The sequence below is a fragment of the Ostrinia nubilalis genome, chromosome 11, assembly GCF_963855985.1.
Source record: "Ostrinia nubilalis chromosome 11, ilOstNubi1.1, whole genome shotgun sequence".
Taxonomy (NCBI): Eukaryota; Metazoa; Arthropoda; class Insecta; order Lepidoptera; family Crambidae; genus Ostrinia; species Ostrinia nubilalis.
Window position 1 is genome coordinate 15999567 of NC_087098.1, and position 17599 is coordinate 16017165.

Sequence of the window (17599 nt, forward strand, 5' to 3'; positions counted from 1 at the left end):
TAGGGTAAGTCCTTTACGCGATATAACCGAAAAACCGAAAAAATGCCTCTTTCGGGGGCCCCCACCATTTAAGCACAACTCCGTCGAAGTCGAAAACTTAGGAGAGTCTTAATGGGCAACCAATGAAGCCATTAAAACAATAAAATCTTTTGTAGGAATTATTTCCGATTTAAAAGCTAATTGAGAATGTTACTAGGTATGCAAAATCACTTGAAACCTATGTTACAGTTAAGCTTTTACATTTACAAATACATTAGTTTTTATTTCATTCAAAAATACCCAGTAGTTATGATTTTATAGGCATTCAAAGTTCGCTTAAATATTGAGTCCCGCCGACGGTCACGTGACCCCGTGTGACGTACATTCACAGCGTCCGCTCACTAGAAAACGGATATAAACATACTTAAATATTTTTTTTTTGTAAATACAAACTTATTATACATATTAACACCCAGACCCATCACAGAAATTAAAATTGAACCAAACCCAAACTTGATGCGATTGTGTCGTTTTATTGCGAATTACCTTCCAGCTCCATCATTAGACCCCGATTACTATATACAGGGTGTTAGGTAAATGGGTATATGAGCCGACACTAGCCCATGTTAACATGGGCATATAAATGGTATGGTGAAGTCAGAAAGTTGATATCATCATTTAATTTTTTTAAATTTTCATACAAAATAAATTTTATAAAATCCAATTTGTATGAAAATTAAAATAATTAAATTTAAGATATCAATTTTCTGACTTCACCATACCATTTATATGCCCATGTTAACATGAACTAGTGTCGGCTCATATACCCAATTACCAAACACCCTGTAGAATTAAAATACTCATCAATACAAAACGAACGAGCCCAAACTCGATGCATTTAAGTCGTTTTATTATAGAGTTCCTATGGCCACCTTCCAGCTCCATCATCAGATCAGCTCCATGTCATCATAATATTGCATGGTCATCCAAATCACATGTGTTTGCGAAATTTCAGCTTAATCGGTTGCCTGGAAGTGGGTCTTAATTCAGTTTGCAAGATTCCACCCATACAAATATGAGCCAGTCGTTGTAATATGACGTCACGCGCATAAAATGGCTGGCCGGCCGCCGCCCGCACTTTTAAAATTCAATATCTTGGAAACTAATTGACGTATCGAAATAATTCTTTCACGTGTATTTTTTATTTTTAACAGAGAATACAGAAAGCTAAAAAACAAAATTAGTGAACATTCTTCATTCTACTGGACTACAATAACAGATACAAGATTGAAAATAAGCTTCATTACAATAGCAACAAACCCACGGCAAAAAATCAAGTGTTTTAAATAGACATGTAGAGCTTATTTTGGAGGTTTAAATCATATTTTGTTATTGATTCGTCTATTCTATTCTATTGCTACTTAATTCGTTAAAAGTGTTGTATATAAATAGTAATTTAGCCGAATTACAATAAGTAAATAATTAAGCCATTAAGTGCATTTACAAGTAAGTATTTCGCAATAAGAACTCCAGCTAAACTTATTGAAAAATTCAAAATGATTAATTGAATTAGCTGTGAACAATAAAGAGATTGATGACTGTTACGTACGTATCATTTTGTCATTTATTATAAAAACGAACTGCTGCATTTCGCTCGTCGTTGCATTTTGTATTGTGTGATTTATAACAACAGATATTACAGCGCCGGTGTCAGACTTTACTCACAATTTACATAAGTTCTGACATCGATCTAGTAATTGAGTTCTGACAGGTTAAAGTCTGCAATAACTTGATAAAAGGAGGAACTTACTCAGTGATTTTTCAATATGAGATTTTGTCGAGAGAAAAATCAGGAAAAGAGTGCTTACCATGAGTTTACGTTAGGTGTGCTATCGAGTGCGTCAAAAAATTATATGAAGATTTTAGTTCTTGAAAGTAGCCGCAGGGCTAGGGGCTATTTTTTTATACTTAACGTAAAGTCATGATAAGCAAACTGAAGTCTCTAATCACCAGACTACGGACACACAGAGATCTATTAATCTTATTTATAACAACAGTTACATCGTAAACGATAGTTCCCGCGTCTATTACTCAATCGCAAACAATACCCCATCAGTTCCGATCCGATCTCTGTCCACGGTCCAGATCTAGATTTCTAGATTTAGCCTGTGTGTTTATTGCCGGAATGCCATTATCGTTTCTATGTCAAAGCTTACGTTACACAACGGTTAGGTAACATTACCTAGCTCGCCTTAGAACAATACATTGTAGCCAGCGCCAACTGCTTTGTTCAAACAAATAGTAGCAAATAAAACTATTTTTATCGATATTACAATTTTTCATTATTAAATTCGTTTAATTAATGAAATAAATTTTAAACAAAATAGAGACTACCATTTTTGGTCAAAAAAATTAAGGGGGGTTGATAGTTTTTATACAGAAGTTTTACTTGTCATTTTGGTCCAAATAATTATAAAAACATTCTGTGATAGATCGAGATACACACGGCAGAAGCATAATACACTCAACATCAAATAAACCGCAACTTCCGCGACGCGAACTTTAGAGATTTTCTTCTGACACAATCATGGTACCCCAACAATATTGGTGTTATTTGAAAGCCCAATAAATATCCTTAAAAAAAATACATTTCATTTCTAAATAAATGATTAACATATACCATAAATGTGACTTGAAAATAGACCTCACTTTGGGCTCACCTCTGGGATCAATTAGACCAATTTTTATGGTTATAAAACCAAATAAAGATCTCACGTGTCCTCTTTAAGAGATGGATAGCGATTAATCCCAACTTAACAGTTTTATAGTCATAAAAAATGGCTATAGCGTAACTACCTATTTTTTGAAGAAGTGACTCTGGATCCTTGTAAAGACACATTTTTGGGGTAAAAACCTTTGCTTTAATGAAATGAAGTTTAGAACTAGGCTTTCAAATGGTACCAATGTTGGTGGGAAGTGAGGATGCATACGTTTGATAAGTGCTTGTCGCGGGGGGTGCGATTTATTTGATGCCGAGTGTATCAAAAATGCGTTGTTGAAAAAAACTTCAGGGCTAGCCGTCAACGCTTGACCATTTATAAAAATAATTATTTTCTAAAGACAAGTTAATTCGAATCAAGGTAGTTACGTTTGTATGGAGATTCCATTTGTTAGTTAAGACAGTTACCTATTAAAATAAAGGCCAAAACAAAAGTAAAGGCATTAGGTAATAAAACAAAATGTCAGATCGCTCTTACGAGTACTAACTTAATCAATCATGCACTGGACCATAAATAAGTACGAGTACATTAAATAATTTGCTGTAAACTGATACCTACTTATCAGATCAAAAGTCCGTTTCAAAATCAATAACAATAAATGCATCGGCGGTTTTGAAATCGATTATTAGGTATTTGGCAATCGCAATCGTTCGCATAGTTCCGTATGAAATTGCACTATCCGACAATATTGTAAGAGATGGGAAAGTTAAAAATGATGAAAGGAATTGTATCACAAACTTAAACATCTCCGGCGACAGACGAGAGAAATCGGAAAAACTATTTAACTTTAAATTAAAACCTTACTGTTCAATACAGTGAAATCAAAGATAGAATTTATGTAAAACATTTAAAATAACATCACTACTTATGAACTGACTACATAAAGAATAGGTTAGTTCTGTAGGCCTAGGATGCGCGCCATTTTATCGATTTTACGCGATAAGCCCATACGTTTGTCGTCTAAAATCATCGATAAGATTTTATCACGGCGCGCATCCTAGCCCGGCTGGTTTATTTTGAGCATTATTTTAGTTCCTCACCAATATCGCCTTGTAAACGGGCCATTATCAGAGTGTAAAGTGCGTCGTTTAAGCCATTTGATCGACTGCGTACGCGATGATTTGCCACACTGCACGTTGCAAAACAAAAAACTTTGTGATGCAAATTTTGAAGATGTCTATTGTTTTGCTAAGACGAGTGGTTTTCCAGATGAATGTAAATGCATTCATAGATTCATCAATGAATTTGCTATTGTTTTATGCTATCAGAGAGTGCAAAATACCGCTAATAGCTACTACTAGTTATTGTACTGTTTTGGAAGAGTAGTTTCTAAAGAAGGCTGCAGTGAAGCACTTGCACATTGTAGAGCGAAATAAATATAAATAAATATCGTTGAACATTATACACTACGCTTCTAGTCCCAAACTAAGCAAAACTTGTACTATGGGTACTAGACAACGATTAGAAATTCTACATTAGATTCGACTTGCTGGCTTATTACAAAATTACCGGCTTATTTTATTTAGGAGCTCTTATTTATGTATTTACAATAGAAAAAATTATGTACCATTTCAATTAATTAGATCAGCCCATATTTATATTGTAACTAGCTGACCCGGCGAACTTCGTAACCCCTTAGCGTAGAGATTTTCTTAATATTTTTTTCCGTAAGAACCATCCTTGGACTTCCACAAACATTTAAAAAAAAGAATTATCGAAATCGGTTCAGCCGTTCACACGTGATGCCGTGACAACGCGAAACGGGTTTCATTTTTATATATATAGATAATGGGAATCGACCTAACTATGCAGCATCCACTTAAAAATGAATAATCATACTTTGAAATCAATCAAATTAGGAAGCATTATAATTTGTAAAACCAAATACTCTAGCGTAAAAATTTAGAACACCAAATATGGGTACGAACATAATTGGGATCTATAGATCGTCGATGAACAACTATGATTACAACAGTGATTTAGGCCGTGACATAACAGATGCGCGGCTAGGGCTGACACCTATTATAGTCTTATGAATATCATTCCATTTTGTTTGACCCCATGTCATTTGCCTTTCCATTGGTTTGTGAGTTCTTTTTTTAATAAATTATGTTTCTCTACATCTCATTTTTATCAGTTTTAAATTCAATGTGTACCTACTCGGAAATGTTTGTTGTTTTGGTGTTTGGATAATATTTTAATGGACTTAAGAAAAAAAGAAACAACGCAGAACGTTGCGAATTAAAATCTATTTTTTTCGAATCAAGATGAAATTAATTACAATAGTATTTGAAAGAAGACCAAAAAGTATTTGACTGAAAGCCCTGTATTCTACAGTCACGACCAAATGTCAATCGTCCTTTCTCCCGTCATTAGTCATGTCTCAGCGGTGACCACCGGTGATCTATGGGTAAAGAGTACATTCATAGCCTAGGCATAGACCACGCCCATGGAGTTAGGCAATCGTGTGGATAAAAAACGTTTAAACTTTCAACATTATTTACTTTTACACCTTACAAGTACCTACTCAATAATTTATGTTACATGTAATGATGGGGATTTATATCACCTGAGTGAACAAAGTAGATTTTTTAATGTCCTCATTTCACCTCGGAACCATTTCACCCAGGTGAACAAAGTACAATAAACCGTGAAATCAAGTCACAAGCTGATATTTAAAGGTGAATAGAAATGATGACAGTTGTTTCTTTTTATTACAGATTCTAAAAATAGATGGCACAAAAAGGTAAAGTTCAAATGCAGCAGCGATTCCTACGTAATAAATGACTAAAAACATCTGCAATATTTAAACAAAAATAGCATATCAAATCAATTCAGATATTGAAACGTAAATGACGCATGAAGGCGATGTTTACTGATAATTTTTTTATCTTTTACATAAAGCATTATTGCATTTTAGCAATTAAAATATTTAATTTAAATTAAGCCTCAAACTACGTGTGAGGCCAGGAATGCTCTCATTGTCTATACAAAAGTATGTTACCGAGCTCCGATCTTTAAACCTTCGTGACATACGATATCGTGTCTGCAAATTCGCTATGCTACCTCTACACGAATGCCGCCAATATTTATGCTAATCATTAATGTCTCTATCAACAATAAATAAATATGATCTCGTATAATCGAAAAAATTCGATATCATCATTGGTTTTCAATTAACTACTGATCACAACAAGCTATTCAATCGATTGCCCAATCAATTTGGAATAAATCTATGCAAAATGTCACCCGATGTAAAAGTTAATGGAATAATCGTGAATGGAATTCGCTAGGTTATAAACCCGGCTGCGGTTGTTTGAATAGGTAATCTTATTTTGGTAGAGTATTCAAAATGACACAACGATCCATTCAGAATGTCAGAATTGCATTGGCAAATGTACAATCGATAGCACATCTGACTATACAATTTAGTTGCAAAATTTCACCAATACAACTACGTAAGATGTCCCAGGGTTCAGGTCAACATGCTTTCGTCTGTGACTGACTACCATCTGCACCAATCACGATCGGTAAAAATATTAGTATGATGATCACAACTATTTGCCCCTCAGTAGAGGTGGTAGAAGACTGAAACAGATGATAAACTTCGTGATTCTCTTCGCGAAGTCGCTTACGTGAAACTCGTGAAAGCCGTGTAAGTGTCCTCATCAAGAATTAAGGTGCATGCGGATACTCTGCCACCTTTGAAAGAAGCTGATGGTCTTGCGAGAATTCACGCGGTAGAAAATGTGGCTATCTCTAACTTTTGACATAATTTGTATAGTGACGGTTTTCTATTGGATGTGCGCTATGTAGACACAAGATCAGAACTTTTGGAAATAACGTTCTTAAACAAATTAAACACACAAACATGCTATCTTTTTCACAGATTTGTAGACTGCATCGGATCTACAAGCACAAGGTCGGTCTGTTATCAATTCGGCACAATGCCACCGATACTCGTCCGATCCCTAGAATGCCATAGGTCAGCCGATTGATCAATTACTTTAATTGCGCCGACAATTCTGGAAACAAAACCTAATAATTTAATTGTTATGACGTTTATATGCAAATTATTTTGATCATGTTAAAAAAAATTACGTTATAGTACGTTAATTAAAGTATTTTTTGGTTTCCCGATAATTAAAAAACCAAAATGTCTCGTAATGTATTTTTGTGGGCTAGTCAACGAGCATTTACTCATGTTTCAAGACTTTTTTGCCTTGCATTCAACATTTGGCAAGTGCTGAGAAGAAGCGCGCCGACAATTAGTCGCCTTAATAAAACATATTTATACAATATTACTAATAAAGCATAAACATAATACATACGTATAATGACGTTTTTTGCAAAAAGATTCACGTGCATAAAACTTGTTGCTCTATTTTTAGTATTTTGTCTATAAAAACACTAAATACAAGTTTTACGAAACAAAATAAAAGTGTGTTGAATGCACGATTTATCGGAAAAACGAGCAAAGCGTAAGTTGTTGCCATTTTTTACACACAAATGAGGTTATCGGACTTAAGAGGAAAAAAACATTTGACATGATTCTCGACAATTTATTAGCAATTAAGTTTACTCACACAACGAATGATATTTTTGAACATTTTTGTAAAAAAAAAGACCTTAGCAGTTTTTGGTCAATCAACTACCTATACCGTGTTTCGTATGTATGTATACCTCTTATTAAAAAGTAAAAGTCACTTAAAAAGTAACTGGATGGGTACCAATACCTGTAAAAGTAGGTTTTTCTGAAAATATTTGTACGATACAACCTTTTGAGTACGTCCAACTTAGTGATAGAAGTCCGATGTCAAAACTAAAAAGAGTAAAGTTTTCAACTTCGCAACAGAACTACCCAATTTGTGAAACGACTTCCGCGCATAATTTCAGCCTGTAAATATAAGTACACGCGCTAATGCATTGTTTTGGACTACTCAGGTGTACTGAAATACGTTGAGTAATGTGTTATGTAAAATACAATTTACATATTTTAAAGGCCTGACTATGTTTTTTACGATGTTGGAATCGGTATAGAAAACAACTTCATATAATTTGTAGCAGTGTCTCTTCCACTGACATTTCAGTGTCTGTTTTTGATCTGTGTGCCTACCATGAGTTTACGTTAGGTGAGCTCGCTAGCGAATACGTCAAAAAATTCTATGAAGATTTTATTTCTTGAAAGTAGCCGCTAGGGGCGCTGCACAATATGTCATACATTTAAATGTCATTTTTTTACGCAGTCGCTAGCGAGCACACCTAACGTAAACTCATGGTAGGCACACTGAGACATAATTATTTATGCCAATTTTAAAAGAGGCAAAAATTGCTAATAATATTGTAAATGTAAAAATAGAACTAAATATTTTTGCGCGTTAGTATTATTTCTTGAACAGAGAACAAAACTCTGGCAAACGAAGTATAAATTTTAGCTCAAATTGGAAACTTGATATTTTGTTAATCAAATTAATCGCATAAATTCACAGTTTATTGTTGCACCTGACCAAAACACAATGTCAACCTTGCATTAAGGCTGTGACCGATCGGACGCCGTAGAATATTGGGCCGGTGACGAAAACTAAGCAAGAAAAATTAAAAATCGTTTGTTTGAAAGACGTGGTTGTTATAAAAATTAAAATACCTATTTGTTTTGCTTGTTACCTACCTAAATAAATGCATTTCAATATGCAATTTATGTGAGAGATACATAATTATCAACAAACAACGAGAATTTTATATTGCGTGTCTAGAATACCTACAAAATGTTGTCCTTCTATCAATATTTTGCTCTATCTATTTTTAACCTAATTTTTTCACCTTTGCCCGCAGTGACCTATCTTGTTCATATTAAAGACCCCAAAAAGACCATCATAAGTACTCGTAAATAACTAAAAAAATCATACTAACCTGCGTAATAGCCACTGCCAGATGCAGGCAGGCCACCGCCGCACACAACCACAAAAACTGCACTCGAGACATGTTCATGTTCTGTTCGTTTTGTCACTCACTGTGCGGTCACCGACTCGTGCGCATCGCGCGTGCCTGCGGAAAAAGAACGACTTTAACGCGCAGTCAATGACACAAAAATTGGTAAAAAGACAAAACTGCAAAACATATTGGAGCCTAGTGACACACATTCGAGTATTTTTTGTTAGTAGAGCAAAAAGAGGATAAGTTGCTCATGAATATTTATTTTTAATGTGCCAAAAGAGCAAGGTCGTTGCAGTTTAGCCTATAATTAATATATGAATAGGACTAGGTATTTGGTTTTTAATCTATGAAAGGACTATTCTGTTCCCACTCCTCATTCCTACCATAGCCGGGATCTACAGCTTTGTCACTAAAATACACCTAGTGAAAGCTAAGAAAGTCCCAGGGGAAAGTTAAATAGAAACTTTTTTTGGTCCTGCTAATAAATTATTCAGATATCTTTTTCCTCTTGCAAGAGGGAGGAAAATGAATGTAATATATATATATAATGATAAATTATACATAATATAATATCTGATTGGACTGAAATTGGAACAGTTCCAATTTACTACAACAAATGTTTCAACTTTTATAAATTGTGGTTTTCTAACTTTCAATAAAAACTATTCTCTAAATATATTTTCACTAGAAGATAGATGTAAAAATATCGGAACTGACACAGTTTCTGAACAATATCGCAACAGCGACAACTTTACAACTTTAGTCAACACGAGTGCCGTGGGCAGAGGCTATATGTTACGTTATTATGGTTATCAAGTAACTGATGCTTGCCATCAGTCATCATGTCAAGGTGTTGACAACGGCGGGATAATAATTATTTATCTGTTAGAAAACAACTGTAATCGACTCTATTTTGTAGTAATTTAGTAATAAATAACTTGTTTGCAGCACAGCTCTGTTTTCAGATAATTACTGTCTTTAGTTGCCACAATATAAAAATCAATTGTCTTATGATACACGTGCGTGTTTACGTTAAAGCCTACATAGGCTTTTAACAAATTACATCTTAATCATTTTAATTGTTTTATTGTTCCTATCGCACAAAAGCTTTATGATATTTTTATTTCTGACACTCGGTGATTAAACGTGTGCGTGTCAGGATAAAACCTATAATAATAAACACAAAAACTTATCTGTTGGATTATTTCCTGAGGAAGCCTTAAATAAACAATACGCCTCGTAATTAGTCGGTGATCGGCGCGTGGATAGACGCTAATTAGCAAAAGAAATTAATCAGCTGCACAATGATGCAAAAACATCTCCATTGAGAACTTGCATCGGAGTTGCATTCCAGCTGTGTGGGAAAATAGGTTTATTTTGTCAATTTTAAATTACTATTGAAGAATTTTTATGTAATGTGTTTCTTTTTTGAGGAAGAAAGTTGTAACTATGTGACTACAATATCAATAATATTCCCAGTCTAAAGTTTTGTAAATTAATGAGTATTTTTACTCTGTAATGAAGGTAACGTATTTGAATAATTATGTATTTATTTTAAATACAGTTCACAATTATTTTTTATTATTTTCTTTATGTCATATTACAAGCTTTTTAGGTGTAAACAAATGTTATATTTACATGAAATAAATATAATAATTCATTTTATGTTTATGTAATATTCGATTTATTAGTGAAATTTGAATTTAATATCGATTTCAATAGATTTGGGAGTAAAAGACTTCAACGCATTAGACACCTTAATATTATTCCGACAGTAAAAATTAACTTGAGTTTAAATATTTACTAATATTTAGTATTGATTCTTATATTCAGTGTAAGTATAGGTATTTGTGTTTTTAATAAACGAGTACGTATTTTGAACATAATTGCCTACCATTTAGTGACTGTTTACTTACTGAAAGGTCATAGTAGTCTCCCAACAGTTATTGTTTGGGTGTTCTACTTATCAATATCTTATTTTGACTTATAAAAGATAGTGTTGTTAAGAATTTAATGTTCATAGTGAGGGGCCATCGGGACATTGATCTTTGGTTCGAATTCGTTCAGTATGTGACGCGCCCCGCGACGCATCGACAGCCCTAGCACCGTGCACGGAGATTTTGACAACCCTACGGCTGCGCGGCCGCACGCCGCACGGACCGAGCTAATATAAGAGACGGCGGCGACCGCGGGCGCCTAGCATTCGCTCGGGAGCCATTGTAACAGCCAGACGTTCGCGCGCGCGTCTATCATTCCCTCGGCTGCATTGCAAAGAGTCCCTAGCGAATAGCTATCCACACTGTTCCTTACTAACCCTAACTGTTCGACTTTGGCTTGATCCGATACCTCGTCATTAATCCGCGGCTTGCCATAAAGCGTCGTGTCGAGACGTTCTATCGTTGATAGCCAACCGGTTCTCGTCCTTACCGAGTAGTGCATGAGATACTCATCCCGAACCTGCGGTAGCAATCCTGCTGCCACCCTTCCTGAACTTCACACCCCCTCGCCCCGTAGGTCCAACGCCTTTCCCCAGTGGTCGCGCTCACTATTGAGGCTTCGGTCTCTGGCTCGAGCTAATCGGACCACATCCTACCCCCCTAGTTATAAGTATCCAGACTAACACTCGATAAACCTCGCACAGGGCGCCGCCCCTCTCGCGGATACGAAAGCTAGCTAACGGGACGCGAACCGGGCGCGTCGTTATTCCTCTTGTTGTAATTAGTAAATTGTGATATAACTTGTAAAGTACTTGTAAACTTGCTCACTATTAAACGATAGCGATTTAGAGTCAGTGAAACTAGAATAAGTGAACTATTGTGGAACCTAGATTATAAAGTGCCATTGTGTTATTGATTGTGCGTTTCCTTGGTCAAATATCCCTGTAGGCATCCTAGATAGGTACACATCCCTCATCGCAGAAGGCGAACTGGGACTTAGTACTAAACAGCGGGGTGTCAGACTGAGCTAGCTAAGACGCCCCGTTGCAATGGCGCCCAACTAAATAACCCACGGAACCTACAGGGAACACCAGATCGCTAGAGAAGCGAAAGACCACAAGGAACGCAAAACTTCGTAATAATCACACATGTCAGAACCGACATCTTGGATATACAAACTCAAGAAGACAGAACTTGAGAACGAGTGCAAAAGAAGAAACATAAAAACGGAGAACAGAACCGTACAAGAACTGAGACAGAACCTCACAGAAGTACTCAGAACCAAGCAATCCCGTCAACCTATCCAGTCCGCCAGTAAATCCACCGAAAACAGTGAGTCAGAAACCGATTTCGAAGACACAGAGATGCACCAAGAACCAAACATGTCGTACACCATAGATCAGACTGAAAGCATAACGGCAAGATGGAACATAAGTTTTGACACATGCAACGACCCAGTGGAGTTTTTAGAGCAACTGGACGAACTAATGTCATCGGGCGAGGTCAAGCCAGATAAAGTCCTCAAAGTGCTACCCAGATTCCTGAAAGGTAAAGCTGTGCTGTGGTATAGAAATAATAAAAACTCGTTTACTACATGGAACGAATTCATAGAGCTCTTCAAGTTGACATTTGTGAGCCGTGACAGTGACCTGTTAGCTAAAATAGTGAACTATAGGCAACATTACCGACAAAAATTCACAGACTACCTGATTGAAATTCAAACACTCATGCGCAGATACGCAAAAATGTCAAAAGAAGAAGAACTAAATAGAATCTACGAAAACATGAACACAAAATACAAGTTTTATATCAAGAAATCAGAAGTCGACTCGATAAGCAAATTAATACAACTGGCAAACGACTATGAAAATGTCACAGCAGACCGTCAAACTAGCTTCATACAAAGAGAACCACGAAATGACTACCACGAAACAAGCACAAATTTTAATCAAGAACACAAGGAGACGGCATCATACATACACAGTTACAACACAAATACTTGCTGCTGGAGCTGTGGAAAACACGGACACTCGATGAAAGATTGCAGAAGTAAGAAAATACTATTTTGTAACGGTTGTGGCAAGATCGGCAAAATGAGTAAACAGTGTTGTAAGAAAACAAGTGAGTACACACAATCCATGACAATAAACACAAGTCCACAAATTAAAGATAACCGTCCCTTCGTAGATGTATCGATACTAGGCGAAAAATATCAAGCACTCGTAGACACCGGCGCCACAAGATCATACATCAACGACCAAGTGTACAATACATTCGTGACAAGAAACCTGAAACCGAAAACAGTAAGCATAACAGCTAGCATGACAGATGGGCACACAACTCGAATTAAAGAAGCACTAGACTTGCAAATTAATATAAAAGGAAAAACAATTAACCACCAAGTGTTATATCATCCACAAATCACGAGTATACTGATCGGCATGGACATATTAAATAGAATGGGAGCCAAAATAGAATGGCCCAAAAATAGTACCAAGCAAGGGGAACAAGTGGGAACAACGTCAAGAAAAACTACAGAAGCCAACATCGTACCTACATACGAAATGGCCGAAACACTAACAAGCAAGAAAAAACACAAGATCAAAATCGCACACGAAAAACCAATCAAGAAAATAGACTATTCACGGAACCCTAAAAATCAAGAAGTAATAAATAAACACGTATCACGCTTAAAACAAGAAACAAAAGAAGACTGGATCCAAAAGAAAATTCAAGAAATACAAAAAACCGGAAACAAGGACTATAAAATGTCAAACAGCAAATTATACAAGAAAATAATAAATCACGCATACGGACCAAGAACAGAAACATCATCAGACTGGAAATTATGCATAAACAACAATGAAAAAAACCAGATTCTGAAAGAAAACCACGATACACCAACCGCAGGCCATTTAGGAACAGCGAAAACACTGAACGAAATATCACAGAGATATTATTGGCCCGGTATGTACAGAGATGTGTCAACGTACGTCAAGAACTGCAAAATCTGCCAAGTTAGCAACGCACGCAAACCCTGGAGCGCAGCGTCTACACACCCGAGTAGACCACTACCCAGATCATCGAACCGGTCCACAGACTGGACCGAAATCCTCGATGTCGACACCGTCGACCACCCACAAGACCTGGACTGGCGCGAGTCCGGCCCTGGAGAGGAGCCGACCCGAGCTGAGGACCAGACCAGGAGGCGGCCGGGGAGAAAGAAGAGGCGCGGCCAAATCCAGGACCAGCTAAACAAGGCCAGTAACATTTACTCGTAGCTTAACTTTATACCTAAGTTAGGTTTCTAATAGATAGATTCTATACAAAACACATAGTAATTGTCTAGTCAGTTCTCGTTAAAGTAAATTCATCAATATTAAAAACAAGTCAATAATGTAAAAGTATTAATTAACATTACAAAGCAACCCTGTATAACCTAGATCATTCAGTTCTTGAATTTAATCTCGTTAAATACCACATAATAACCTATAAGTATTAATTATCATTAGAAAGTAACCCTGTATAATTTAAATCGTTCAATTGTTCTATTTAATCTCGTTAAATAACTATTGACGCAAATCGCATTGTTATTTACTCGTAACTCGCAACCTAAACTCACATAAATAACAAACCGGTTTGCTACGCGCCAATAGTACTACCAGTTTCTCGATAACTTTTAAATAGTAAACAAACATTCCATGAACGATTCACCGAGCGAGCTCATTTGCATATTATCAGTGAGACGCATTTTTTCTATTCGCCACGGCCGGCACTCGCTCACTAGATGATTCATAACTAGATTTTACCTGCCTAATGTTTGCGCGCCGCGCGCCAAGCTGCATTCCATTTACATTAGGAAATATTGTTTATTGTAACTAAAACTTAACCCCTTAACTGCCATTGTCTTGTATAACTTTTAATAATTGTAAAAATTATTAACATTATTCAGATACCTATTCTGAGTATGCTAATTTAAATAATCAAACTAGTAAACAAGAAATAATAATAATAAGTGCCATGCATACTATTGCTGTATTAAAGAAATATTTCAAATAATAATTGAATACTCGTAATAACAAAGTCAACAACTTGTTTAATTAGTTCATTGGTTAATTGTAAACAAAAGGTCAAAGGTATCTTACAACATTGTTTCAAAACTAAGTTAGCTAAAATTAGCGCCTAATTAGTTCATTGTAAGCAAAAAAAATTAAAGGTATTTTAATAACATTGTTTCAAAACTAAGTTAACTAAAATTAGCGGTTAATTAGTTCATTGTAAGCAAAAAAAAAAAAATTAAAGGTATCTTAATAATATTGTTTCAAAACTAAGTTAGCTAAAATTAGCGCTTAATTAGTTCATTGTAAGCAAAAAAAAAAAAAATTAAGGGTACCTTAATATCATTGTTTCAAGACCAAATTAGCTAATATTATTATAAGTAAATAAATGTACTGTCATGTTTTAAGTAAAGAGTTATTATTGGGCTAACGATTAAATACAAGTTCAGTCATGTTTTATTATTTTAATTTTTACTCGTTATGAAGTTACCCAAAAATAACTTATTATTAACATGAATTATAGTTGTTCATGTAGAACCTTTATGTACCAGACTTGTGATTTTTCCAGGTAAAAATCTCCAAAACAAGGGAGGATGTGACGCGCCCCGCGACGCATCGACAGCCCTAGCACCGTGCACGGAGATTTTGACAACCCTACGGCTGCGCGGCCGCACGCCGCACGGACCGAGCTAATATAAGAGACGGCGGCGACCGCGGGCGCCTAGCATTCGCTCGGGAGCCATTGTAACAGCCAGACGTTCGCGCGCGCGTCTATCATTCCCTCGGCTGCATTGCAAAGAGTCCCTAGCGAATAGCTATCCACACTGTTCCTTACTAACCCTAACTGTTCGACTTTGGCTTGATCCGATACCTCGTCATTAATCCGCGGCTTGCCATAAAGCGTCGTGTCGAGACGTTCTATCGTTGATAGCCAACCGGTTCTCGTCCTTACCGAGTAGTGCATGAGATACTCATCCCGAACCTGCGGTAGCAATCCTGCTGCCACCCTTCCTGAACTTCACACCCCCTCGCCCCGTAGGTCCAACGCCTTTCCCCAGTGGTCGCGCTCACTATTGAGGCTTCGGTCTCTGGCTCGAGCTAATCGGACCACATCCTACCCCCCTAGTTATAAGTATCCAGACTAACACTCGATAAACCTCGCACAGGGCGCCGCCCCTCTCGCGGATACGAAAGCTAGCTAACGGGACGCGAACCGGGCGCGTCGTTATTCCTCTTGTTGTAATTAGTAAATTGTGATATAACTTGTAAAGTACTTGTAAACTTGCTCATTATTAAACGATAGCGATTTAGAGTCAGTGAAACTAGAATAAGTGAACTATTGTGGAACCTAGATTATAAAGTGCCATTGTGTTATTGATTGTGCGTTTCCTTGGTCAAATATCCCTGTAGGCATCCTAGATAGGTACACATCCCTCATCGCAGAAGGCGAACTGGGACTTAGTACTAAACAGCGGGGTGTCAGACTGAGCTAGCTAAGACGCCCCGTTGCAAGTATAACCGCGCCGATAGCAAAGTTAAAGGGTCAGGCGATAACACAGCGTAAACATTTTCTGTTAGACTTTTTGACAGGGTTACTAAGAACAATAAATATTTTTCAAATGGATAATTAATGTAAAATTTTATGAATATTTAAACATTTAAACACCTTTTTCAACAGTAAAGCAATCGTCGCGTTGGTTTAAAAAAAATACATTCTGTCCCTATTATTTTTATTCTCGGCCGTTTGGTGTAGTGGTTCGAAACGGACTACTATTCCGGAGGTAGCGGGTTCGATTCCCGCACAGTACAAACATTTGTGTGCATGAACATATTTGTTTGTATTGGACTGGGTGTTTTCTATGTATAATAAGTATGTATTTACAAAAAAAAAGTATTTAAGTATGTTTATATCCGTTGTCTAGTACCCATAGTACAAGCTTTGCTTACTTTGGGACTAGAAGCACAGTGTAAAATGTCTAAGGATATTAATTTATAAGGATATTTATTATTTAACCTAATAAGACAGGCGACTGAAAATAGCCTGCTAAATGAATTTTGTGTGCTTATACCATAAATTATGTTTTTTTTTTTTCTTTTTTTTTATGTGATAGGAGGCAAACGAGCAGACGGATCACCTGATGGTAAGTGATTACCGTCGCCCATAGACACCCGCAGACCCTTATGTAATACATAATGTTAAAAGTTAATTTATGGGTGGAATAATTCAGGTTATTTTAATTTCTTACAACAATACAGCTTTGACTTCGTTTGACATAATATGTAGCATATATTCAAAATCATAATATCACGGCATTATTATACTATGTATTAGCAAACTAGATTTGCATCGATAAACTTGCATTCACTTACTCGATTCACCTTTTCCGAGCAATTGGCAACAAGTAAAAACGTTCACTGAATCGGTTTTCGGAAAAGAACAAACAGCACTATTTTGCGGTTAGTTATCAAAAAGCATTCCAAGTTCGAATTTTGGTTTTCGTTAGCGCGCATGCGCTCGTTTGTAACGCGCGTGCGTTTCGTTCGGCGGGCGGCGCGGCACTGGTTGGTATTTGGCGGCGCTTGTGGAGATGTGCACTGGATCTGGTCCTGCGTCCTTGGGCCACAGTGGAGATAGAGCCAGTAAGATGAGCCTTAGATGCCTCAGTAGCGTCGGTTTATAGTACATACCTACACTGTGGTACATAACTTGATTTGTTGGGTGGCATTTAGCAGATCTAGACGGATTTTTTTGAACTGATGTATGGGAACTGACCAACCTTCATAGTTTTGTTTAAAAATAATTTTGATAGTACGCTTTGTTAATTCGATTTTGATAACTTTATTTTATGACTGAAAATAATTCAGATTTTGTTTTCCTATACTATTCAACGAACATGATGCAAACTCCTAT

The 17599-nt window shown here is 36.5% G+C and overlaps 1 protein-coding gene across 1 annotated transcript in view; it reads right to left on the minus strand.

Moving 5' to 3' along the window:
• Positions 1-17236, minus strand: part of LOC135076364 (uncharacterized) — a 58871-nt gene extending 41635 nt beyond the window's left edge. The window contains exons 1-2 of the mRNA XM_063970862.1: positions 17059-17236; positions 8670-8804 (exon numbers count right to left, since the gene is read on the minus strand). Of these exons, the coding sequence (XP_063826932.1) occupies positions 8670-8747 (78 nt within the window). The 5' untranslated portion in view covers positions 8748-8804; positions 17059-17236. The remainder of the gene's footprint in view (positions 1-8669; positions 8805-17058) is intronic.
• Between the last annotated feature and the right edge of the window lie 363 nt (positions 17237-17599).